General features: G+C 49.5%; 1 protein-coding gene across 2 annotated transcripts in view; it reads right to left on the bottom strand.

The window, feature by feature from the left end:
- The window catches only part of DPYSL2 (dihydropyrimidinase like 2), a 117,878-nt gene that overhangs the window by 63,218 nt on the left and 29,315 nt on the right, over window positions 1-25,345 (bottom strand). Inside the window, exons 1-3 of one of the 2 annotated variants that reach the window (XM_007127701.4) lie at window positions 13,524-13,881; window positions 10,054-10,142; window positions 8,180-8,364 (exon numbers count right to left, since the gene is read on the bottom strand). In XM_007127701.4, the coding sequence (XP_007127763.1) occupies window positions 8,180-8,364; window positions 10,054-10,142; window positions 13,524-13,562 (313 nt within the window). In that variant the 5' untranslated portion in view covers window positions 13,563-13,881. Of the gene's footprint in view, window positions 1-8,179; window positions 8,365-10,053; window positions 10,143-13,523; window positions 13,882-25,345 lie in introns of those variants that run through there. The other variant, XM_007127700.4, reaches the window with a different exon arrangement.

Here is a 25,345-nt window from a genome sequence, read left to right as displayed (position 1 = left end):
AAGGGGGAAAGCAGGGGAAAGGGCCGCACATGGAGTGATGGGGACCAGAGCTATGGACAGATTCCCTAGGCCAACCCCTTCCTAAGATAGTCATCTATCCCTTTAAAACATTGCATATCATTAACTGTTTAAAGGACAGAACGTCCACCTATTACAAAAAGGCACTCTTACGAGAAGCACAGCAGACGGACACCAAGCTGGGCAGGGAAATGAAATGGGGTGCTCCGTCCTAGTTCCCGTCTTGAACAGAAATCACCTTCAACAAAACCACTGAAAACATACAGTGTGGCTAGGAGTTCTCCTAAGTGACTAAGTGGGTATGTCCCTTCTTACTGAACACTTCTTACTTTTCCCCTACAGCTCAGCACAGAAGCTGTGCAGGGACCGGTCGCGTTGCCAGGCTCTGGAGGGAAGGTAAGCAATGGGGGGAGGCGGTGATGGAATGGGGGCTTTCCAACTGTGCTCCCCCAAGCCCTAGGATTCCCCAGAGGCAGAGGGGCTGCCAACAGGGGGAGGATGGAGAGAAGGGGGAGAGGATCTGGGCTCCCCCATGGCCCACCATTCCAGCCAGAGCTGCCCTGCTTTCCTTAGTCTTACCTGCCAGGTACGGGGTCCCATGCAAGATTTTCATCACGTGAGAAGAGGGTGACCCCAGGACAACAATGCTAAAGATCCCAAGAGGAAGAGCCATGGGGTCCAGGTTTTGGTCCAGAGTCATTCAGCTGCTTATCAGGCAGCCAGCATGGGCAGCTTCCATGTTTGCTGGGGGTCGCATAACAATGGATAGGACAAGATCTGTGCGGTCTGTTAAGTCTTTTCCCAGCTCACTCAGCCAGGACAGGGAACAAGGGTATCCTTGGACATGTGTGTGTCATGCAGGCTCTTACCTAGCCATGCAGAACCCTGAGCCTGCGCGATGCTGGCAGCTGAAAGTCCGTCCCTCACATGAAAGGCCAGGAAGACCTTGCTGGAGCCCATCACATCCACATCCCCCTGTCCACAAATGGATGGACTGGAAGAATCCGGGCACTCCCCGGGATATCCTGGTACCGAGCAGGATATATAGACAGATATATATATATATATAGCAGATATATATATATATATATAGATATAGATATATATACCTGGTACCGAGCAGAACAGAGGAAGAGACTGAAAAAGATGAAGCATCCTGGGAGGTAGCACCGCTCTTCCAGAAGGGCCAGCACACTCTTTACTAGATGCTCTTCTCAGGAAGAAGAGCAACTCTGGGCAACAAGACTGACAAGACATTCCCAACTGTCAGAATAACCCGCTCCACAGAAAGGCAGAGAACAGGCTCTGGGAACATCCACTACTGAGACTCTCCACGCTCTGTACACAGCACCCACGGGCCATGTCAGAACTAGATCATGGAGCATGCAGATGCCTCTTTTTATTTTTTACTTTTTGGCCACGCTGCACAGCATGTGGGATCTTAGCTCCCCGACCAGGAATCGAACCTGTGCATCCTGCAGTGGAGTCTTAACTGCTAGACCACCAGGGAAGCCCCCAGATGCCGTCTTAAGAGATGAAGCCCACCCTTCTGTGGGCTGGGGTGATTTCCAAAGCTGTAACCACCAGCTCTCAGGGCCAGAAGCCAGGCAAAACACCCTGAGTAGATTAGGATAACTGCCACAATGTCCATGAAATAGGGCCAGGGACCCAAACAGAAATGTCCCTGATTCTGGAAGGGCCAGGCAGACCCTAAACCCAGCTGCACTATGAGGCTGGCTGGAGCCCAACCCAACGGCCTCCTTCCTGAGAAGAGCGTCTAGTAAAGAGTGTGCTGGCCCTTCCGGAAGAGCGGTGTTACTTCCCAGGATGCTTCATCTTTTTCACTCTCTTCCTCTGTTCTGCTCGGTACCAGGTATTAGGTGATCGGCCCAAAATATCCCAGGGAGTGCCCGGATTCTTCCAGTCCAGCCATTTGTGGCCAAGATTTGCACGGCGACACCTGAGCAGGCCCCGTCCTGTGGCGTCCGCTTGCGGAAGGCACTCGTGTCCGTAGGCAAAATGTGTGATCTCGCCCAAGTGGGGACTGGGGAGACGCAAGGAGGAGCAGGCAGAAAGAGCCCACTCCCACAGACCAGCGGATAACGTCGCTTTCTAATCGCCAGCCCACAGGCAGATTTTGTGGCGACAGCTTGGGTCCTGGACTTCGAGACTTTCGTCTGATGTGGTCAGCTTTTTTTGTAAACACTTTCTAACCCGAGTCGAATGATGCAAAGGGAATAATCAAAGTATCGATTACAGACACATTCATATTACAGTGTGTGTGTATTCACACGTGGACCCGTCAGAGGCGGGGGAACAAACCCAAATGCCACATGGACGAAGAAATGACAAGCAGTGGATGTGCCCCAGGGACACTCTGAGGACACGTCTCCCCAGGAAGGCCCGGCCAGCGGGGCTGAAGTCACCTAGCCTTGATCTAGGCCTCCTGCCTCTGCAGGCATGGCTCTCTAGGAAGAGCTGGACAAGCCCGAGGGCTTCCGGGGATGACTGCTGAGTCCACCACCTGCCGAAAAGACGGAGGGAGAAATACCCATTCACGACCTCAGGCCGATGCTCGAGCCCTGGGCTTTCCCCTCCTGCCTCTCTCCCCCTCCAACTGTTGCAACAGCTGACTGGACCGCAGTGACCAGGAGGCTGGAGCGGCAACCACAGGGCACTGCTGGAGAGACAGCTGTTTGGGTGGAAATGAATGCAATTAACACCAGACGTGTAAACCCTCCTCCCACCCCAGGATTTCCGGTCCTCTGGCATCACACTCAGATGAAGCAGGAAACCAAGTCCCACGAGCATATAAACTCATCCAATCATTCATTCATTCATTCATTCAACCGCAGCCATCATTGGAGTCAGCGTCTCAGGAGTGAGACACGGCTGGGCGGGGAACGTTAACAGAAAGAGGCAGAGGAGCCTTGATCAAACTGTAACACGGGATGAATGTCCCGAGGGCCAGGCCAGGAAGACCCACTGTTGGCCGAGGCGCACAGAATAAGTGGTAGATTACGGCAGAGGGGGCTACACGGGGGCTTCGGGAGGGAGGTAACATCTAAGCTAGCCCTCGAAGGGTAACGAAGATTTCCAGAGGCAGAGGAAAGAAGGGAAGGGCATCCCTGGCTGGGGTAACTGACAGTGTGAGTCTCGGCTGGGGCAGCAGGATTGGGTTCTGCCGCTTGGGCTGCATTCTCAGAGCCAGAGGGGGTCGCTGAGGGCTTCAGAGGATGGAGGTACCATGATCGGTCCACAGGAAGAGCCCAGGCTGCAAGGTGATGTATGGGCTGCAGAGGTAGGGATAAGGGCAGTGAGACCCTCAGAAGCTGGGGCCAAACTCCAGTAGAGACGACCAAAGGTCTGGATCGGCAAAGGAAGAGATAACACGCCAAGAGATAACACAGAGACAGAATTAACTGGATTCGGCACAAGGTGCCCGTGGGTTTGAGCCCGCATGACCCTGAGGGCAGCCCTCTCCAGGGTTGGGCGCTGGGGTAGCAGCAGGAGATGGAGAGAAGAGGGTGAGTCTGACTGGGGGTGGCTGGGTGCGGGAATCGGGGTACCTCTGGGAGCCACATCCAGCAGGTAAGTGACAAGTCCAGAGTTCAGGAGAGAGAGCCCCTTCCAGCCCTGAGGCATCTGGCTGTCCTCGCCTTGTCTGGGCTCAAGTCCCGTCCTGGTCTCTGCTGTACAGCAGCTTCAGGGTGGGGAAGAAGCCCCCTTGGGTGTGTTGTGCCGGGGGCTCCACACCCCTAGGAAAAGCCCTGAGCTCAGGTTAGCAGAAACATTCAGGTTCTCTTCACTGAGCAGTGGCTTCCGATCCTTAGCGATCTAGAGTCTGTAGATCTGGCACAGACCCCCGAGATCCAGACTTTCCGGCAGCTCCCCAGGTGCACTTGACAATCACCAGATTCAAGTACAGATTCACAGGTCCCATCAGCAGACTCTCCACTTCAAGGGGTTGGGTGGGCCCAGGAAGCTGAATGTTTTAGGAGGCTTTACCCCAAGTTAACACCAGGGTACCCAGTCTGCTGACCATGCTTGGAGAACCCCTGCTCCCAGCAAATGTTCGGGTCAGACCCTACAGCTGGAGCCTATTTCTCTGCCTCTGTTGAGAGAGTTGAGATCCAGAGGGGGCCTCTATGGAGATGGGCGGTTGCTGGTACCTGACGTGAGATGGAACGATAATAACCACCACGGCTGAGTGATAACTGCGGGCCAGGTACTATTCTGACGCCTCCACTGTCGATCTCTGTAACAACTTTCCCCGTTTTGCAGGTGAGGCGACCGAGGCTTAAAGCAAAGGTCACACTGCTGGCCGGTGGTGGAGTCACAGTTGCAGGTGTGGGCTCCATACCTGCCACCTGCGCTGATGTGCGGGGTGAGTGCCCTGCCCTCTGGCTTCCCCTCTATAAAACGGAAGTAACTGTTCCCGCCTGCTTCCTGGAGACGCTGGGGTCCCAACAACTCCGATGATCATAAAGTCCCCGGGACGCCAGCAGCGCTTTCTCCAAGCAGCACCCCTGCCGCCTCCGTGACCCCTCAGCTGGTCTGGATGCCGCCTACGGGGAGCACGTCTAGAGCCTCTGCCCACGCATCACTGGATGGGAAGGGCAAAGGACATTCTGTCTGTCCCACACGGACGGCCCCTTACAAAGATCTCATTGTACATTTCTCAATGGGAGGCTCTGTCTGATGGCAATAATATTATTTTCTGCTGCTGATGTGTCACCTCCGTTTCCAAACTGGGAATATTCAACTGCATTTTCCACCACAGGCTGTGCCATTTCAGACCGAAATGGAGCCTCCAGGTCCCGTGACCTGGGAAACACACAGCAAGCGGCAGGTGAAGACACATCAGGTGACATGGCTTGGAGCAATTCAGAAAGCTGGGAGGGAGGGGCTGCAGGTGGTACGGTGCCAATTTCCTTCAATGGCTTTTGTTTCTGTAAGTTTTCACTTGAATCCCTTCAACATGCCCGAAATACTTAGCTCTGGCCTCAGTACTCATTAAAGAAGATACAGGGCTTCCCTGGTGGCGCAGTGGTCGAGAGTCCGCCTGCCGATGCAGGGGACGCAGGTTCGTGCCCCGGTCCTGGAGGATCCCACATGCCGCGGAGAGGCTGGGCTCAAGTAAATAAAATAACCGCCCCCCCAAAAAAAAGAAGCTACAATCTCAATGAAGGAGAAGATCACAGTTCCCGACCCACTAAGCTATGCCTCTTTGCAAGGCTCCCACTATAAAGCGGGCTCCAGCCGCAGACTCACTTAAAGCAATGCAGAACTCATGACTGGCAAGCAGAAAAAAGAATCCTGATTTCCTCATCTGTATTATTGCCACGTTATCTCCTGAGGGAAGGGCAAGCGGTGGGAATTCTATAGAGGTCAGTAACCACAGGTGGGCATTTGCAGGAGTAAATATCTTTCTCAGGATACACAAGCAGTGGAGTTTGGGGTGTGACAGCTGTGACCACATCGCCACTCCCTCTGATTACTTTCGTGCTTTGCAATCTGCTCCTCAAATCGCCCTCCTCTTTGAGGGCATCACCACCCCTGCATTAAAATACGCTTGCATGCTGCTCAACCGAGAGGGGCAGGCAGTCTGATTTCTCCCTCCTCCTTCGTTCCGAGCTGCCATAAGGTCATCCGCTGTCTATTCTCGGCCCTCGGTACAGGTGCAGGACTTGTGGAGACATCCCTGGTCCCTGCACACAAGGAACCCACCTGGCGGGAAGGGAAAGATGCCCACAACCTCTGAGAAAGAAGGCCAAAGGGAAGGTCAGGGTGTCAGCAGGAAGGGATGCGCCCACGTGTGACGGGGCGGGGGCGGGGAGGCAGAAAGGGACAAGGAGCAGGAGAGGGGCCAGAGAACCGGTCAAGTGCTGAGGAGCGAAAACGCACATTCGAGAATGCAGGATGGGGTCTTTCAAGTAAGTCGGAGAGAAAGCAGGGCTTTGATGCATTGTGGCGCGAAGTGCATCTGATGAGAGACAAACTCTGTCTCTGAGCTCAGTGAATCAGTGAATCGCCGAACGTGGGCGCTGGAAAGGGCATCCAGGGTCCTCTAGTGCAAATCCTTCACTGTGCAGATGAGCAGCCCAAAAAAGCGAGGTGACTCGTCCAAGGTCACACAGCAAGTTAGTGCCCTGGTTGGGGGTATTTCCACCTGGGAGGGCTGCCCCTCAGCCCAATGATAGATGTCACTGATCGCTCCCTTAGGACATATTATCTGTGACTTATTAACACTCTGTGGCCAAGGCACGGGCCTACAGGGCCCCCATAGGGACTCCAAACTGAGGCAGATTATAACCTTGACTTGGTCTTCTAGGCTGACACCCAGGCCATCTGTGCTTCTCCAAGCTCCAGTGTGGCTCCGCGGCTGGCCCTGGACGAGGGGCGGAAATACCCACTGGTGCCAGTGAGTCCTGACAGATGCCACTGACAAAACAGCAGGCGTCAACACTAGGCCAGAGTCCCAAGGGGTGTGCAGATGCCAACACCGCCACCACCAAGAACAGCACGCTCTAGGTTAGATGGTAATACATGAGGCAAGATAGAGGCAGAGACAGTAAGGCTTAAACTTGGATGCTCTTTCTGATCAGTGATGACACCCCGAAGACCAGAAAGGACACAAGGAGGTGGGTGCGTGATTTAAAAAGTCGAAGAGCTCGAACTAGAATGGGATAGCAATGTTCTTCTGGGTGGTAGGGCAGACAAGAGGAAGCTCAGAAACAGACCCTAAAGTCACACGTAAAGAGAGCATCATTCTGAAAAGTAACCGGCAAGATAGGTTTTTTTCTAAAGCAGAAAGAGCTAAGTTCTTTCCACTTGGACCCTCTTCTGAACTGAACTATAAGCTTTTAAGACAGACTGTATATTGACTTTCACTCTCGGATAAAATCTTTAAAAAAAAAATGAAATAGTGCCAATTGCAGCAACATGGATGGACCTAGAGATTATCGTGCTAAGTGAAGTTGGACAGAGAAAGATAAATATCATATGATATTACTTATATGCGGAACCAAAAAAAAATGATACAAATAAACTTATTTGCAAAACAGAAACAGACTCACAGACATAGAAACAAACTTATGGTTACCAAAGGGGAAAGGGGAGAAGGGATAAATTAGCAGTTTGGGATTAACAGATATGCACTACTATATATAAATTAGATAAACAACAAGGTCCTACTGTATAGCACAGGGAACTATATTCAATATCCTATAATAAATCATAATGGAAAAGGCTATGAAAAAGAATAGATACATATAGATATATAACTGAATCACTTTGCTGTACACCTAAAACTAACACAACATTGTAAATCGACTACACTGCAATAAAAAAATAAAAATTTTTAAAAAAAATGTGTCTGGTGGGCCACTGTGTAGCTTGCCTACCTCCTCAAGCTCAAAATGATATTTGCCAAAGGGACAATCAACAGGCATGCTGGAAAGTGACCATTCACAAGCAAACTCTACACATTTGTTAGGAAATATACTTTAGATTTAGCTGAATGAAAAGCATAAATCCAACTGAGCGATATTTACAGGGCACCCAGCTGTTCACAGCAGCAATTTTCATATCTAAAGAACTGATATCTGTGGGTGCTTCTCCAAGCAGGACTGCCCAATTCCATTTATGTCAAACCCAGGCCAGGAAGTAATCCCTCCATTTGATTTTCCTATCAGTGGAACTGACGTTCCTGGTTCAACAGTTCATTTGCTGTACCCCAGCCTCATTCCAAGAAGGTACACACTCAGGAATTCTTTAAAAGTCAAAATCAAATAGTTAGGAGCAAAGGCTCAAAACTAATAGCTTTGAAGATTACTCCAAATGCTGTGTTTTCAAAGGGACCACAATCAAATCACATTTTCAGGTTAAGGAAGACAAAAGTTCTCAAGCAGAGAAAGCAAGAAGCCACTCTTTTATCCTACCAACATTCTCTAGAAGCGTATTCTCAAGTTCAACTGGAGAACCTCAGAGCTGCACAGAAAATGAGACTAAGGCTGGCCCACCCTCACCCCCTTACGCGGTAGATCCGTCCACTGCTTAGTTCCGCAACCTCTGAAAGGAAAGACTCAAACAACACAGACTCATTTTCAAACGATAATGGTTCCCAAGCCCTAAGATTATTCTTTGTAAGCTGTCTTACTGATCATGGTGGTTCCCCCAGCCAGGGCTGCCTTGGTGCCTTGAAAGAAGTCATCAGCAGAGGTCATCCCCTGATCGGGCATCTGGAAGCGGGTATGGACATCGATCCCTCCAGGGATCACCATTCTGGAATGGGCTTCAATGGTCTTCACCCCTCCTGGCACAATCAGGTTTTCTCCTATTTGCCTAAATAAACAGGGTGGGTGATAATGATTGTAAAGAAATGTCCTAAATCAAATGGGATCTGACAGACATTTTCACCATGCCATAAACAACCCTGCCCTATGTTCTACAGACTCTTCAGATTATTGTTATCATTCATAATCTGTGCACCCCTCACTCCCTACCCTCAAGAGGTAATGCAGAGCATACTAGAAAACAAAATCTAAATAAGGCATCAGAGGCCAATCAGAGAGGCTTAGTTACCAGAAAACCCATGTGATCAAATGATAACAAAGCCCTGAGATATTGACATAAAATATCGCTATACTTTCCTTACAACACACTCAGTCGAGTTAATTATCCTATAACAATTTTCTCCAGACCTGGTTGCACTTTACGAACATTTATTTTCACCATATCCTTTCCAACTAAGAGGAATAAGGAGTAGAAGGGTGGGGGATAGAACAAAACAAAGCAAAGATAATAATAAGTAAACACTATGATTGTTACTATTTAAAAATTTGGAAGCATGTGATCCGCAACTCAGATAACAAAGGCGGCAAAATTAATATTCATTAAGTTGGGTAACAAGGATTCATTTCCAATTTTTAAAAGATATCTCTGCTACATCTTTATGTCAGTTCTTTGAAAAGGAAAAAGTAATCAAGGGGCAGTTGGTAAAGTTCTAAAACAAATTAGTGATGACTAAAAATATCACACAGGCTTGTTCACTTCTAGGCCAGAGTCTTACAGACCAGATCATGCTGCTTTCCACTTGGGGGAAAATGGAACATGAAAGTCATGGTATTTTAGAGCCTGGAGCTGAGACTGTCACAAGCAAACACACATGGAGAAAACATTAAATGTGGAAACGTTAAAACCTCTTTTAGGATCATAAATCAGGGTGTGAGTTTCCAGGCAACAGAAACATCCACTACAATTTTCCACTCCTCTGGACTGGTTTGCTGCTAGCCCTTGATAAATGCTGCTTATTTAAAAGATGTCATTTGCGGCAGTGTTTGCCTTTAAACAAATGTGCTATTTCTTCAGAGCCCTCTGAGCTGTCCCAGTCGGAAGGGCATGAGGACATGGAGATGTTCTCAGCTCACTTAACCCTCTAGGACCCCAAAATACCCTAATTCAGGAACTGCTTTGTTGTTTTCTCCTTTGAAACACAATACACAATAAACACAAGGGCAGTCCCATTTAGGTTTCATGAAACCTAAAATTCCCTCGGAATGAGGCAGTAATTTGTCTCTGTGACTTAGTAATTAATTTGGTGTCCATTGCCCCCAACAACTTGGATTCTTGATTAAGAAGGCAGATGTGCTATCATGATAGAAGAGGCTGTACTTCACGTTTGTGTCCTTTGATTGTCCTATCCACCCCACACAAGTATATTCTAGTAAAACCTTTAATATAGTCAATGGATCATAACCTGAGTATGTGGCAACAAGAAGATGTTGTGTCACCTCGGTTAAAAATAGTCAGTTACATAACACGTAAGGAAATGGCTGTGCATTTAATTGTGGTTTTGAATTCTCTAAATCTGAGTTTTCAAACTCACTAATTACCACCGATCAAACTAGGCTTAAACAGATACTGAGTTAGTCTCTAAATCACTACAGCTTGATACTACGGGTGTGAATTGTAGCTAATGCTTAGGAACACTGCAAGGTACCCAAATTTGTGGCAATAATGAGTTACACTTACTTGATCAACCCATCTTCCATGTATATGTCTGCATAGAAAGACTGGTCGTCATTAACGATTTTACCTCCTTTGATCAGAAGACGATCACTCTGAAACAAAGAAGCAGTAAGGTCACAATTCGTAACTGATCCATGAGAAACAGTTGGTAGTAAGATAAATGAGCTAAGACCACATTTTCACTGCTCAAAAGTGATGCTCAAAATGAGCCAATTTTGGAAAGACTCAGTGACAAAGGTGAATCTGTATTTGGCAATCTACTCATCACTTGATGAGTCAGAACATACTGGCAAAGCTCAAAGCTTATCCTAGAGAAAAAAAAGAAAAAGAAAAAAAAACACAACAGAGACAACAACCATCTATTTCCATTGGACCTACAAGCACCAAAGAGAAAGAATGAAAAAAAAAAAAGCCTAACAATCTTCCTTTAAAGATCAGTAAAAAGATTTCAGATAAAGAAGGCAATCACTTTAAATGGCTTTAGGCTAAACTTCATTTGAAAAATAAAATACACCCACATGTAGCGGAAGTCCATTCTTGGTGAGATTTGCATCGGGAAAATTTAACCAAAAGTCTGTTGTCATGGGATACTATACACAAACACACTTGGTTCATCCATAGCAAGGTTTCAGTTCAGTATGTTCTTTATATTTGCATTTATCTTCGAGGTAAATCAAAACAATTGTAGCAAAGAGGGGGGAAAACACACTTCAAACATGCACCATTTTAACTATTAAGCTGTTAAGAAAAAGGTAAAGTTTTAGAATAAAGTAGGTGAGATGGCAAGTTCTAAAATCTAACACCATTATTGACTGTACACATACTGATACTTTAATTGGTACAAAAAATATATGATAAGCAGCATATAAGGGCCAAGAATGTAACAGAAATGTTACATTATGATTCATCTCTATCCCAAATGCTGTTGATGGAATGCTATGCTAAAATCCTGTGTTCAGTGGACACGCACCTGTATTAGTCCCTGCTGGGTTTAAACGACTGCCTTTTTAATATGCAGAGCACTTCAAAGAATGGCATTCATTCTGACAATGGTTAACTCAAAATTCAGTTAAGAATAATATTCTCAGCAAGTGCTTTATATTTAGCACCTACCAAGAAGAAATTACAGCAACTTTTAAAAGATATATATAAGCTACTAGAGACCTAGGAAAAAAAGATACTTTTACACGGAAATGCACACACACCTGGGTTTAGAAAGTATTTATTGTTTTTCTAACATCATGAGAAACACTAAGATTATTTTAATTGTTACACTGTAGGGGTCTTCATCCTGCTGTAGGGTTTGGAAAGTCAAATGGGAATAAATAGTCAGCAACGATTCCTGCATTTATATAAGGTAAAGGTTAAGACCTTTACAAAATCCTGTCCTGTAAACCATGTCACCCAAGCCTCAAATCAAATCTGTAAGGTGATGGGAGCTAGATTCTTGTCCCAAGGACACATAAAGAAACTGAGGCTCAGAAAGGTTAAGCCACTGGCCCAAGGTCACCTGATCCAGTGCACTTATCTGTCTACAATGATCTCCCCCTCTTCCCCAGTATCCAGCTCTGATGGGATAAACATCGCCTGGGAGGCAAAGAGAAGCCCTGCCCTTCACCACCTGTTCCCCTTAGTCACTGCAGTACCTGTTCCAGCCATCATGCGAATCCCCGAGCCAACATCATGTTGAGAAAAAAAATGAAACATCACAGCCCCGCTCACTCGAGTGGCATCTTACATAACAGGCTGGCCGTGCTGACGGAGGAAGGGAAAGCATGCTATAGGTCCTACCATAATGCCACCAGATTTTGTTAAAGGGCAGAGGGGGCGCTCTTCTAAAAATCAGTCTTGTTGATTGTTTGCTTTTTGAATTTTTTTCTCCCCACACTGTCAAAACGAAACTGCCTTTTTCATTCACGAAGACATCAAGAGTACTTGAGGCTTGCAGCAAATCTGCTCTCCAGCCCACTCCTCAGATTCCTTCCTGCAGTGCAAGGAACACATAACGCTGGGTCCCCCCGCGCTCTGCCCTTTGGGATCTTGGGTCCTTGGCCCTCAAGAAAAAGCTAGTACCCACTCCCCGCTGTAGAACAGCTCATCCTATAAACCCTCCCGAGCACACGCCCCTTCCCCTGTGCATGTGCTCCCACATCTCTCTCCTGCGGATGGGTGTGCCCTTGTACATCCAGTGGAAGTCGGGGTACCCGTGGCTAAGGAGGAAACCAGAGCGAAAGCACGCCCTTAAACCCAGCCCTAAACACATCTGGACTTTTCAAAGATTTTTTCGGTCACCGCCTCAGCCCTGGGTTCTACCCAGCAATCAGCTGGCCCATTGCAATTGCACATTATTACATAACAATGAATTTCCCTCGCGTTCCTCCCTCCCCGGGATTTCATTCGGGGATGTAGAGAAATAGGACTGGCGAGACTTTTCCGGGAAAAGATGGGGAGAAGATGGGGGGCGGGGAAGCAGCGGGAACAAGAACCTGTGTTCATCGCCGAAGCATCGCAAAGTCATCGCTTGGAGCTTCTCGTGATTTACAAACTAACAACCCCAGGCCCCAGAGCTGCGCCGGCATCTCCGGCCTCTGCGATCATTGTCTGACCGAGGCCGGGCCATCTGCCTCGCGCGTCGCGCAGCGCCATTACCTCCCAGAGCCCGGCTCGGCACTGTCCCCAACGCCCACCCTCCCAGCCCGCTTTGTATGCGCCAACACGGACGCCTCCCCGGCCGCAGAAGGGGCAGAAAGACACAAGAAAGCGAGCCCAGAGCCGCCAGGGTCCCAGCCCCAAACCACTGGGCGAGGAAGCCGAGAGGGCTACCAAAACCCGGTCCCGGTCAACAAAAAGCCCACGCCTACCTCCCCCCTTCCTCTGCTCATCACCGCGTCCCTGTTTTTCCTTCCCGTTTCCACAGGATCCCGGTACACCAGCCCTTTTCAGCATCCCTCTGCTGTCATTACGCCTCCGGGCTAAAACCCGCTCCTTTTTCTGAGGAACCGGAGGAAGGCTCCAGAAAGCCCTTTATGGTGGGGGGCGGGAGATACAGGGAGAATCCATTTCCCCATCTCCCCATCCAGTTCCTGGAGTCCAGCATCGCAGCACGCAGCCGGGAGAACAATATCCGAGCTTCAACCATGCATATTCAATCTGGCATCCATTTGCTTACACCCCGCAGGCCAGCACTACAGCATCTCGCTCTGACAATAAAAGGATACAGCGGATCTGGCGCGCTACCTAAAACGACCTTAATGCACTCACGCTCCTATTTTAATGCCTTAGAAACTATATGGCTTACAATTCTATAGGATTGCGTCTCCCATCACTATCGCCTTCTTTAGCAACAAGGGAAAAAAAGGAAAAAAAAAAAGTTGGGTATCTCTTCCTCCCCCTCCTTTAAAATAAATTCCGTGTATATTCTGTGTCACAAAAGGTTGCTGGCCGATCGCAGATTTCACAAGTACCAAACTCACCGTGATGCGTGGAATATTTTTCTTCCCCTGATAAGACATCTCTCTCCTGGGAAAAAATTAATTTCAAGAGGGCAGCTTTAAAACAAAAATTGCCCGGAAAGAGACTTGTTATTTTTTGCAGGATCGAAAAATGTGCAGCCGCTTATCTGGTCTTGCTGATAGAAATTTTCAGGAATGTTAAGGGATAAATGCAATCCTCTGTCTCCCTTTCTTCCTCTCCTCCAACACTGCCTCAGCTAGGGTGGAAAAAAAGAAAGAGAGAGAGAGAGAGAGAGAGAGAGCGAGAGAGAGAGAGAGAGACAGAGAGACAGAAAGAGAGAGACAGAGCAGTAGGGAAGGGGGTGGAAATAAACTACAGCAATAAAAGCCTCGGTTCAAGTCGGCCACCGCGGCGCATGCGCCGCCAGCCACTCCCTTTCCTCTCAGGCCAAAGCCGTCCGCTTCGAGATAGACGAGTCCTGATTGGCCACAATCGTGGGATATGCAAATGAGTGCAGGCGGGGAGGGGTGCGGCGCGAGAGCGCGAATTGCTGCAGTGTGCGGCCGAGGGCGGCGGTCGGTGCGTGCGCCCGAGCGGGGAGCGCGCCTTTCGCGCCCTTTCTTTGCACTGGTGCATCGGCCACCCGGGCTGACAGCGGCCCCAAATGCAGCATCAGCAACGCAGGGACAGCGGAGGGGTGGTCATTACGGGCAGGGAGAACCACGGCCCGCGACAGTGGGCTTCGGTGCGGCCTAGGCAGCACGCACCCGCTCGCGCGCGCCCCGGTGGATACTCGCCCGCGCGCCAATCCGCGGAGGCCGCCGCTGCAGCCCGCGTGGGGTGACTGCGCCGAGCCAATAGCTTTGCTGGCGGCGAGCGCGCGACTGCACGGCCGGCCGGCGCCGCGCCACCCGGGAGGGGCGCCCAAGTACTCCTCCCGCTGCCGCCGTCGCCTTTCGCGAAAGCTCGCTCGGCCTCCGCCCAGGAGTCGAAGGGGGAATTCAGATGGCCGCGAGCGGAGGGAAGGGGAGCGGGGCGAGGAGTCACCGCGCGGCGCCGCGCCGGCCACGCCCAGCCCCGGAGAGGGGCAGCTGGCCGCGGGCCTGTGGGCGGCCGGCGCCGGGCTGGGCTCCCCCGGGGTGGAGGAGCGCGGGCCCGAGGTGAGGCAACAAACAGGAAGTGGAGCCGGAGGCCGGGCTTCGGGCATCAGTGACCTGGCAGCTAGCTGGAAAAGAAAGTCCGAAGCCCTCACTGCTCTGAGTAGGGAAGGAAGGCAGCCGGGGAAGACTGTATCCCGCTGCTGGGGATGGAAACCCCGCCTTGAAACGTCCTTTTGTGCCTTGGAGTCGCAAGGAACTTGGGGGCAGGGGGGGGAAGCAGCAGCCGCCTGTTGAGGCCAAAAAAGGCCCAATCTGGGGCCCGGGTCTCCTCTTTAACAGTCACGCTCACCTGCACCCATTTGGGGGTGTGGTGGAGACAGTGCATTTCGCTTCTGCCTGCAGTTTTGTTGAGGATAAACTGTTGAGATTGCAGCGCCCTAGGAGCCCAAAGGATTTGCATTGCTATAGGCGGGCCCCCTACTTCACAAAATGTGGCCAAAAGCCGGGAGATGAACTGAAGAAGCAGGAGGAATGAAAAAAATGGCGAGCTTACATCCTAAAAAGCAAGGGATCCTGAGTCATGGAGAGAACCTCCCAGAATCTGAGTTTAAAACACAGGGGGAGACTTGACTCCCCAGCCAGAGATCCTATCACACTTACAGCAGTTTTTAAGGCCTCTCTTCTTGGGCTAGCAACTGAGCAGGCTGGGACCCCTTGGCTCTGTCCAAGTCCTGCTCTGATGCTCTTATTTCAGAATCCCTGTAGAAGGAAAAAGCTGGACCAGTTGATCCCGAGCAATCTACCAAAGGTCATCTCTTTGGAAAGCTGCCCAGCCAGGTACAATGACAAACATCTGGGCTGGCCCACAGCTTTGGGCTTCTCTGCTTGAGATCAAACAATAGATAGAATCCCTACATAATCTAGGCCTTCAGGCAACCATAAAAAAAAAAAAAAAGAAAAGAATCTAATTGGCTCACACCTGATCAGCAAAGATTAGCCAGATAAATGCAAAATAATCCTGAGGCTACTATGGGCCCATGTTTCAAAGTCTTTCTGCATCTGGCCACTTTGGATGGTTATTTGTCTGTCCAGAAGGTGTAAAATGCACCCTTTCATTCCTATTCCTGTAAATTCTGAAGTCCCAGAACGGGGCTGTGAGGCATGCAGCAAGCTTCCCGGCTGGTTATTTCATTCCAGTTCCAATTAGCTGTGCATCTTAAAAATAAAAAGGGAGCACTTCCCCCTCCAACTATGTGATGTGCTAAGAGCCAAGTGAGTTGAAGTCAGCACGTATTGGTGTCACCCTAAAAGGGTCAAAGTCACAAGTCTGAGAAAGCATAGAATGTACCCTCCTACCCGAGAAAACCCACTGTAGGTTCCAACTAGCAGTGGTGGGGGAGAGGGCAGCCGGGGGACGAGTGTCCTATTAAATCATAAGGAAAATACTACTTGGCAAACAAATAATGAGTCAAATTAATTTAAAACAAAATAACCTCTAATTACATTATTTGTTTATGTTCTTGTTCTATCTTCCTGCTCCTGAATTGCTTGATCATAACAGCTTTAACTATACCTTGTTATTTATCAGTTTGCCCTTGAACATTTTGCTCCCAGGAGCTTTTATGTCCATTTATTTGTATCAGTCTTATTTCTGTACCCATTCATATGAGGTTCCTAGTCCATGATAACTGACATTACCACTCGTAAATATCTAAAGATGTAAGGTGTAAATTGATTTGTCTGTTCTGAGTAGAGCCTAAGAGTATTTGGCACATAGAAGATTCCAAATAGTTTTAACTGACCAAGGAAAAGAACTGTCAGCAATCTGCATTTTTTAGCATACTTACCACTCAATGCAATGCAGAAAAGTAAAGGACGTGGGGGAGACTCTTCCACCCACTCTGCATTGATTGACTTGTTAATATACAGTATTTTTACACTGTCTTTAGACAAACACTCAATGACAATTGCCTGTAAAGTTAAAAATCATTGTCCCTGAACCATATATATGAACCGATTCTCAGGCATTGATTTTTCTGAATTTTTAAAAAATTAAAGCATTATAAGCTGGCCTAGTCCACATTCATGACCCCTTCCCAGAGCCCCTGCCTCCCCACTTCCCATACTCCTCCCCCAGCATCCAGAAAGAGCAAGAAGTGATGAACAGTGGGTTAATGAAATGGTTCTCTCCCGGGCATCCTGGTGATCTGGAGGAAGGGAGAACTTGCCTGGTGATCCATGAGCAGCAGGGGTGAGTTCTACTCCGGTGCTGCACCAGACCGACCACAGTCTCTCTGGAGCCTTATCTCCCACCTCTCAGCACCCACGACCCCACACCCAGGCTCAGGGGGCTGCATGCAGACACACACCAACACACGCACTGCCCTCCGGGCCGCGTGCCTTCTCAAATCCAGGCCCACGGATGCTGCTCCCTTTTCCTGCTCCCTCAACACTTCCTCTAAGCACGTCCTGCTCCCTCAACACTTCCTCTAAGCACGAGCTGAGGGACTTCCCTGTTGGTCCGGTGGTTAAGACTCTGTGCTTCCCTTGCAGGAGGCTTGGGGTCAATTCCTGGTCGGGGAACTAAGACCCCACAGGCTGCACGGCGCGGCCAAAACAATAAATAAATAGATAAAAGAGTGAGCTTAAATGTCACCTCCTCGCCGGGTGCATCTGCACCCATCCACCCCCCAAAGCACTGAGCACAGCCTCCTGTATTCACCTCTGCTGTAACACTCATCCTGTTGCATCGTAATTACTTGTCCATTTCTTCTATCAGAGCATGGCTCCCAGAAGCTAAGAGCCTTGTATTCCTCTTTTTCCAGTGACCAGCACACTGCCTGATCCGTGGCGGGACCCTCAACATTTGGTACATAAACAAATGCTGTACGCCTCCGCTAAACAAAACTGCCAGGTACCACCAAGGCTGAGAAAACACGGGGAGAGAGCATCGAATCCTAAAACAACTCCAGCATCAGACGAGGCGTCTCTAGTCATTTTTTCTCAGCATCAATTTCTTCAATCGTTCTTTTCTCCACCCTCCCATTATTCCTTGCGTGTGCCCATATTATGCCATTTATCGTATTACTCCATCAACACACTACTACCCTCACGTATAACCAGGTGAGCACGGTTTTCCTTCCATGTCAAGTTTGAGTTCATGGAGTCCAGGAACTCTCAAAAGTCTTACTCATCTCTTATGCTAATGCCCGCGTACCGCAAAAAAAAAAAAAAAAAAAAAAAAAAAAAAAAATTATGTAATTGCTATTACAAGAAAAAAGACTCACATCCCTTCGGAGGTGAGTTTGGCTGTCAGCCACATCCCCAGCTCAGGCCTTTCTTTTCGCCCTGCCACCTTGCTGGGGCTTCCTTCCTGGCCAGCCCACTCCTGTCCTCTGAAACTGCATGAGGACCTTGTTCGAATGCAGCTTATTATTCCTCGCACAGGAGTAGCTACCTGAATCTTAAGCTACGCCTCCGCTAAACAAAACTGCCAGGTACCACCAAGGCTGAGAAAACACGGGGAGAGAGCATCGAATCCTAAAACAACTCCAGCATCAGACGAGGCGTCTCTAGTCATTTTTTCTCAGCATCAATTTCTTCAATCGTTCTTTTCTCCACCCTCCCATTATTCCTTGCGTGTGCCCATATTATGCCATTTATCGTATTACTCCATCAACACACTACTACCCTCACGTATAACCAGGTGAGCACGGTTTTCCTTCCATGTCAAGTTTGAGTTCATGGAGTCCAGGAACTCTCAAAAGTCTTACTCATCTCTTACGCTAATATGGGGCCCGACAGCGTAGGGGCTCAAGAAGGATTCCATGTAAGGTTTGAGTTCGTGGAGTCCGGGAACCCACAAAAGTCTTACTCATCTCTTACGCTAATATGGGGCCCGACAGCGTAGGGGCTCAAGAAGGATGGGGTGCATGGAGTGATGACGTCCAATGAGGATTTTTGAGGTGTTCCCATGCTACAGCCTGCCAGGAACTGCGGGCGGGAGGTGAGGTACTGTCACTCAGGCACTCCGGGGTGACTGGGCTGCTTTCGGTTCCTCAGCACCCTCAGCAGCAGTCCCGGACCAGCCCTGCCACTGCCCTCAGTTTCTTCTTCCCCCTTTGGGGAGCGGGGGTAACCATTTCTGCTTCTGTGGCCCCCTGGGCCTCTGTGGAAGTGGAACCTAGAGGATGTCACCGAGCAGGGAAAGTCCAAATATAAATTGCTGGCAAAGAAGAGAAGATTTCAAGTCCCCACTTTGCTGCAGTACAGACGCCAAGGGCTGTGGCCTCAAATGCAGCCTGCTGCAGAAGGTAAAATTAATGAGGTGGTGAAGAGAAAGGACTGGAATTCTGCTTTGCCAAAAACTAAGGGCATCGACTAGGACACCGAACGGGAAGTGATGCCTGCTTCTCTGCAGCTGGAATCAGGCCATGACGGTCCTTTGTTCTGTGCATGTAACTCTGAAGGGGCAGAATCTGCAGAAGGGCAGGCAAAGACCAACAGATGCAAGCCTGCCCACTGCCTTTTCCAGTGGGTGCATCCTTTACCGGGGGGGACAGAGTGGGGGCAGATGAGGGTCGGGAGTGACTGGCCCTCTGAGCCAGATGCTGATTTTGCTGGAACTGGAAGTTGGGGCTCTGAAGCGTCCTGATGAAGTCCTTACTGCACGAAGAAGCAAGTTTCATCGTCCAAATCTTATCCGACATCAGGGCACAGAAGAAAGCCTACACTTCACAGAATCTAGTAGACGTTGGCTTTCTCCGCTTATCTCCAGTTGGCACACAATCCTCCCAGATGACCCCTGCCTTATCTGTCTCGCACAGCACCCTCTGTGGGACTACAGATTTTCCCTGGGCTCTTTCGGTCAGAGCCGAGACAGACAGCATCTCGCTCTGGCCATCGTGCCTCAAGCTCGCCCTCTGGTGGCAAATGAGGAGAGTGGTTCTGGTCCCCTTGGTCCTTGTCTGGTGTGATGGATGATGACTCAGGACTAGGAAAGGGTCTTGGAGACACTTATTCCAGTGTTCCTGGGTCTTAATCACCTGGAGTGCTTTTGCCTCTGTGTCAGAATCATCCAGGACCCCAGCTCAGACCTGCTGATTAGAATCTCCAGAGATAAGTCCCAAGAATGTTTTTAAACTAGTCTAACTCTGGCCTGTAGACCACCCCTATCCTCCTTTTACAGAAGAGGAAGCTGGGAGAATATGAACTAAAATGCAGGTCTCACTCCCTACCCGGGACTTCCCCCTTCTCAAAGTACATCGATGGTCCTGCGCTTTCCCCAGTGCGAGCATCTTATGTAAGAGTGATTCATATCATCGTCACTATCTTTCTACTTATCTGTCTTCACTGTTATGCAGTCAGCAAGGAGGAAATTGACATACATTGAGCACCTACCATAGTCTAGGTACAACACTGGGTGCTTTAAATACATCTTATTCAATCCTCCCCAAAATCTTACTCGGTAAGTCTCCATATCCTTATTTTCTAGGCAGGAGAGTAAAGCTCAAAGAAACCTCTCTTTCAAGAACAAGAGCAGGATTCTAATCCAGGTCTGTGTGGTGACCCCAAGCCCAAGGGGCTAGTTCTTTGAATGATTAAAATACTTGTTTAGCAGAAACCAGGACCCACCATGAAAGAGGTGGGTGTAGGTGGTCTGCAGTACCATTCTTTTTTTTATTATTAATTTTCTTTCTTTCTTTTCTTTCTTCTTCTTCTTTTTTTTTTTTTTTTTTTTTGGCTGCATCGGGTCTTAGTTTCAGGATCTTCGTTGAGGCATGCGGGATCTTTCTTTGAGGCGCAGGCTCTTCGTTGTGGCACACAGGCTTCTGTCTAGTTGTGGCGCCAGGGCTTCTCTCTAGTTGTGGCGTGCGGGTTTTCTCTCTCTAGTGGTGCGCAGGCTCCAGGGCGCGTGGGCTCTGTAGTTTGTGGCACGCGGGCTCTCTAGTTGAGGGATGCAGGCTCAGTAATTGTGGCGCGTGGGCTTAGTTGCCCTGTGGAACATGGGGTCTTAGTTCCCCGACCAGGGCTTGAACTCGCGTCCCCTGCATTGGAAGGGATTCTTTACCACTGGACCACCAGGGAAGTGCCTGTGGTCTCTTTCTTCACCCCGTTCGCTGCCACTCGAGGCGCCGAGAACTTCCATCAGTCAATCGGGACCCGTGTGCATTACTTAGACACTTCCCTGGTCCCCAAATTAATTCTCCATCTCTTTCTTTCCTCATCATTCAACGAGAGTCAGTTTCTCTCGGTGGCCCAACTTTCCTCTCATTGGAAACATGATAGATTAACATGTGACTGACAGGGGAAGAGCTTGATTGGCTGCTTCCATAAATAAAATGCAAACTCTCACTTCCACCTTCTCCTCCCCAGACTCCTCCTGGGCTCCCTACCCTCCCCCACTCTGCAGCCCTCTGGTTTCCGTCTGTTTCCTTTCTCCTATTCGTGGCAGGGCCGGCTCCTCCTCACCCTTCAATACCCTCTTCAGGGCGCTCCTTCCTGCCCAGCCTGTCTGAAGTCAGCCCACATAGTCGCCACTCCTCCCTGTCTCAGCAGCAGTTCAGCAGCAATGATCACAAGTTGGAAGTATTTTTGTGTATTCGTTTACTTGGGGAATTTCGCTTCTCCCTCTCAACTGCAAACTCCCTAAGTGACCTTGCCCTCCACCCCACCCAGGACAGACCTCACAACACTCAACAAACACAAGGTGAATGAGCAAACCGATGGCGCGGCCTTCCTAACGACCCCATGCAGGCATCCTCCTGCCACCCGACCCCGCGGAGCCAGCCCGCAGCCTGGGTGCGCACCTCTGCCTCCCTGACGTAAACCCCAGGTTTTTAAAACGCCAGATATCAAGAATTCACCTCATTGGGTTGAGTCCTGTGGGCTGGGTTCCAGTTATCCGTGGCAGAGCCAGCAGATTCCCTTTCCACTAGGATCTCTCCTCCCAAAGCATCCTAACGCTCAGCTCCACCTGCAGGCCAGTCTTGGGCACTGCAGTCAGGTTCGGCTTTCCAAGCCCACACCCAGAAAATACAGCGGATCCTCGTCGTCAGTCTGGGCCCTCCTTGATTCAGAAGCTGTGTCAGTTCCAAAAAGGGCCGAGAAAAAGGATGAACTCTGTTCCCAGGGAATTTAAATAATATTTCAGGAGCTTAAGTCTCTTAGAAGAGTCCAGCCATGTTCCAATACTGAGAACTACTCACTGATTCAAAAACACTCTATGCCTCTTAACTATTTTTTCAAACAGCTTCCCTAGAGACCTCTTTGGGGCGATTTATTAGCTTAGTCTGTGAATTCTTGCAAGTAGTCCAGTTGGATATTGTAAAGATTTCCAGAAACGTGGAATTCCCCCTTAATCACAATTGGTCTGCCTTTCCCCACTTCCTCCTTCCTCTCTCTCCAGCCCACCCAATGTTTGTTTTCAAGTTAGCCAGAGATTATTATCCACTGTGGACCAGCCCAAGAAGACCGAAGGGAAATCAGGAGGTGAGATCACAATCTCCCTACGCACGGCCCCTCCTTGCATTACGACGAAGTGCTGTGCACGGCGAGGCCATCGAGCAACGCACGGGTGCTTGACCGGCTCCAGAAAAGTGTGCTCCTCTGCCTTAGGCCTGGGCTGGGGGCTCTGTGCCCCCAGAGTGTCACCCATCCAAAGACTGAGCACCATCCAACTTCTGAGCACGTCCAGCCTCCCTCCAGAAACAGAATGAGACCTCACTAGACACAAGCAGATAAGGAAGTCAGAGAAGGATAAACAGCCAATGGAAGCTGTGCTGTGAGCAGACTCTCCATTGAGGACGTGGACCTTTATACCAGATTCTACACCCACGGGCAACACTGACTTCGTGTGGGCACTGCAGTCCAACTGTGGGAGGAACAGGAGTGCCTGCACTGGTCCACCCGGCTCAGGAGTTCCCCTCTGCTCCTCAGGAATTGAGAAATGGAGTTAAATTAGTAAAATGGCCACTTTAAAGTGACTGGGCTGAAAGAGGAAGAAAGTAATCCTGGTGGCCTAAGAGGCTAAGGGGGAGGCAATGCCCTTCCTCTCCCCTTCTCTCTCCTCTCCAGCCCAGGCCACTGCCTTCATCTGAGATGTCACCATCTCTCACACGCCTAATTAACTGGGACCCTGCTTCTGGGTCTTATCCTGTCCTGAAGTCAGAGTACTTTTCCAAATGCACACATCTGGCCATGTTACTCTTCTGCTTATAATGCTAGAATGGCTCCACAATACCTGTGTGTTAAAGTCCAAAATCCTTGGCATCGTATCCAGGCTTTGTGAATAATCCAACCTCTGCCTACTTCTCTTGCTTTCCTTAGCTCTCTCTGCTGCCCTAGTTCACACCCCATGCTCTAACCACACCGAACTCTTTGCTTTCCATGAAGGTGTTGGGCTATTTGTATCCTCTGTGTCTGTACCCACATCTCTATCTCCCCCAACACACCCATCCCCTCTCTGACTCCTGTACCTCCTCTGTGCAGCCATTCCTGAGCCCCCAAGTAGAGATGACCATTCTCTCTGTTATGCACCATTGGGCCCTGTGCAGACTTCTAACAAAGCACCTGAAACAGTTTCCTGCACCTATTTCTTTATACCTTGTCTCCTTCTCCTAGAAAATAAGCTTTTTGAGAGCAGAGATGACATTTTCTTTTTCACAGCACCCACTGTAGTGCCTTGCAGACAATAAGCACACAACAAATTCCGAAAGAATGGATGGGTGGGTAGATGGGTGGATGATGGATGGATGGATGGATGGATGGATGGATGGACTGGTGGGTCAAGGGTGGATAAATGAATAAATGAATAAGCTCCCTGAACAAATGTCCCAATTATAAAATACAGTTACACTGGAACTTGAGTCTAAAATGACCTTCTAAGGCACAAAATTCACAACCAGGCTCTGTCCTAGGCCCCATCCATTTAGTGAAAGCTCCCAGGAGGACCGACGGGCACTCAGGACAACCGTAGTAGAAGAGGCTGTGGACCTGTCACTAAGGCCTGGGTGCCCTAACTTGCTACCAGTACCACCTTATATTCATAGATGGATTAGGTCTTCTCTGGGAGACACTCTCCATGTTGCAGAAACTTCTAGAATCTGTGGATGTATCTCCAGACACTTCTCCTTAATGGATATGGGATAGAATAGCTTGAACAAAGGACTTCATTATAGCACTGGCATCCTCCAGTGTGACAAATATCCTTCTTGATTGGCATGTGGGAAGTTCAGATAGGCAAAGGCAGGACGATCAAGGTCACCTTGTGAAATGTTCTTTCCATCCAGTATTGGGATATATGTTCTTTATCCTGCTTCCTCCCACATTTTTTTCTTTTCTCTTTTTCTTTTTTTTTTCTATATCAAGTCATTTGGCCATTTTGCCTACAGAACCAAACGTGGTCATGATCTGGTGGGCGATCGAGGTTACCATCAGAACTGCAGGGGTCTGAATCCTAAACTCATGACCCCTGGGGAGCCATTGGTTTGAGCCCTTCCCTTTCATCCCCCTTTGGGGTCAAGGCCAGAGCTGAGAGACACAGTGCAGATCATTTCCTGAGTCCTCATCTGCTGGGGAGGCCAGATCTGGGCATTCATATGGTGACCTCAAAAGCAGAATGATGGAGGAGAGCAGTGGAGAAGAGTACATCAAGGCCATTGTCACTTCTCCTAGCAAAGATGCAGCAAAATATGTTGTCAGGCTGCAAAGTCATAATGAAAAACACAGCATGCAATATCAGGACACATGGCCATTGCCAGCTTAAGCCACCCTCTCCGCCTATGCATATCCATAGCTGATTGGCCAAAATGCAGCTGGCTTACATCTCTGTTTCAGCCTACCTAGGTTAATACTCAGCAGCGGCTCCTACCGGGACAACCCGGGAAGTCTTCCGCGCTCACTTGTGAAGGTTAATTTGGCCCTGCGAAGGACAGCAATGACCGGGACAGCTGGCCACGATCCAACTCATCCTCTGCATCACCATGAACAACAGGGAAGTGACTTAGCCTCTCTGCGCCTTCGGACCTTCAACAACTCAGACAGCGACACCTGACTGCATGCCTGCTTCTCCCTTCCCCGACCATGGCAGGGTCCTTCTGACAGCTTCCTCCAGGCCTGTTTAAACTGCAACGTCATGTAGCTCTCCTGTGGCAATTGTGTCTGCCCACACCAGTCTGAGTCCAACCAGCGAATTCGTGGCTGAGAGAGATGCTGCCATTTGGAACATGACACGCTGTGGTTCCCATCAAAGCATGAAGATATAGTGGTTCCAGGTGATTTCAGGCTGCACCCCAGCCTGGTGAGGTCCAGGGACTGGTATGATCGGTATGAGAGGACCTCCTGAAAAATGGCGGACCTCCCCTGGAGTAGCTGCCTGCCACCTGCCAGCTGGTGTTCCTCAGAACCCTACTCTCAGATCCCGTCCCAGGGCTCTACTTAACTGATGAACCACTGGCCTTTGCATCCTAGAGATCCCCCCACAAATGCCACCACTGCCACCCATTTTGCCTGAAAAGTGACTACAGGTAGCCTAATCATTTGACGGGTGGTACCTGCCCAACTAAGCACCAGTGCCAACCTCTGTTGTTTTTTTTTTTTTTGGCGGTACGCGGGCCTCTCACTGTTGTGGCCTCTCCCGTTGCGGAGCGCAGGCTCCGGACGCGCAGGCTCAGCGGCCATGGCTCACGGGCCCAGCCGCTCCGCGGCATGTGGGATCTTCCCGGACCGGGGCACGAACCCGC

The sequence above is a fragment of the Physeter macrocephalus genome, chromosome 9, assembly GCF_002837175.3.
Source record: "Physeter macrocephalus isolate SW-GA chromosome 9, ASM283717v5, whole genome shotgun sequence".
NCBI classification, from domain to species: domain Eukaryota; kingdom Metazoa; phylum Chordata; class Mammalia; order Artiodactyla; family Physeteridae; genus Physeter; species Physeter macrocephalus.
The sequence above is the reverse complement of the archived record's forward strand: the minus strand, read 5'-3'. Positions and strand labels throughout refer to the sequence as shown.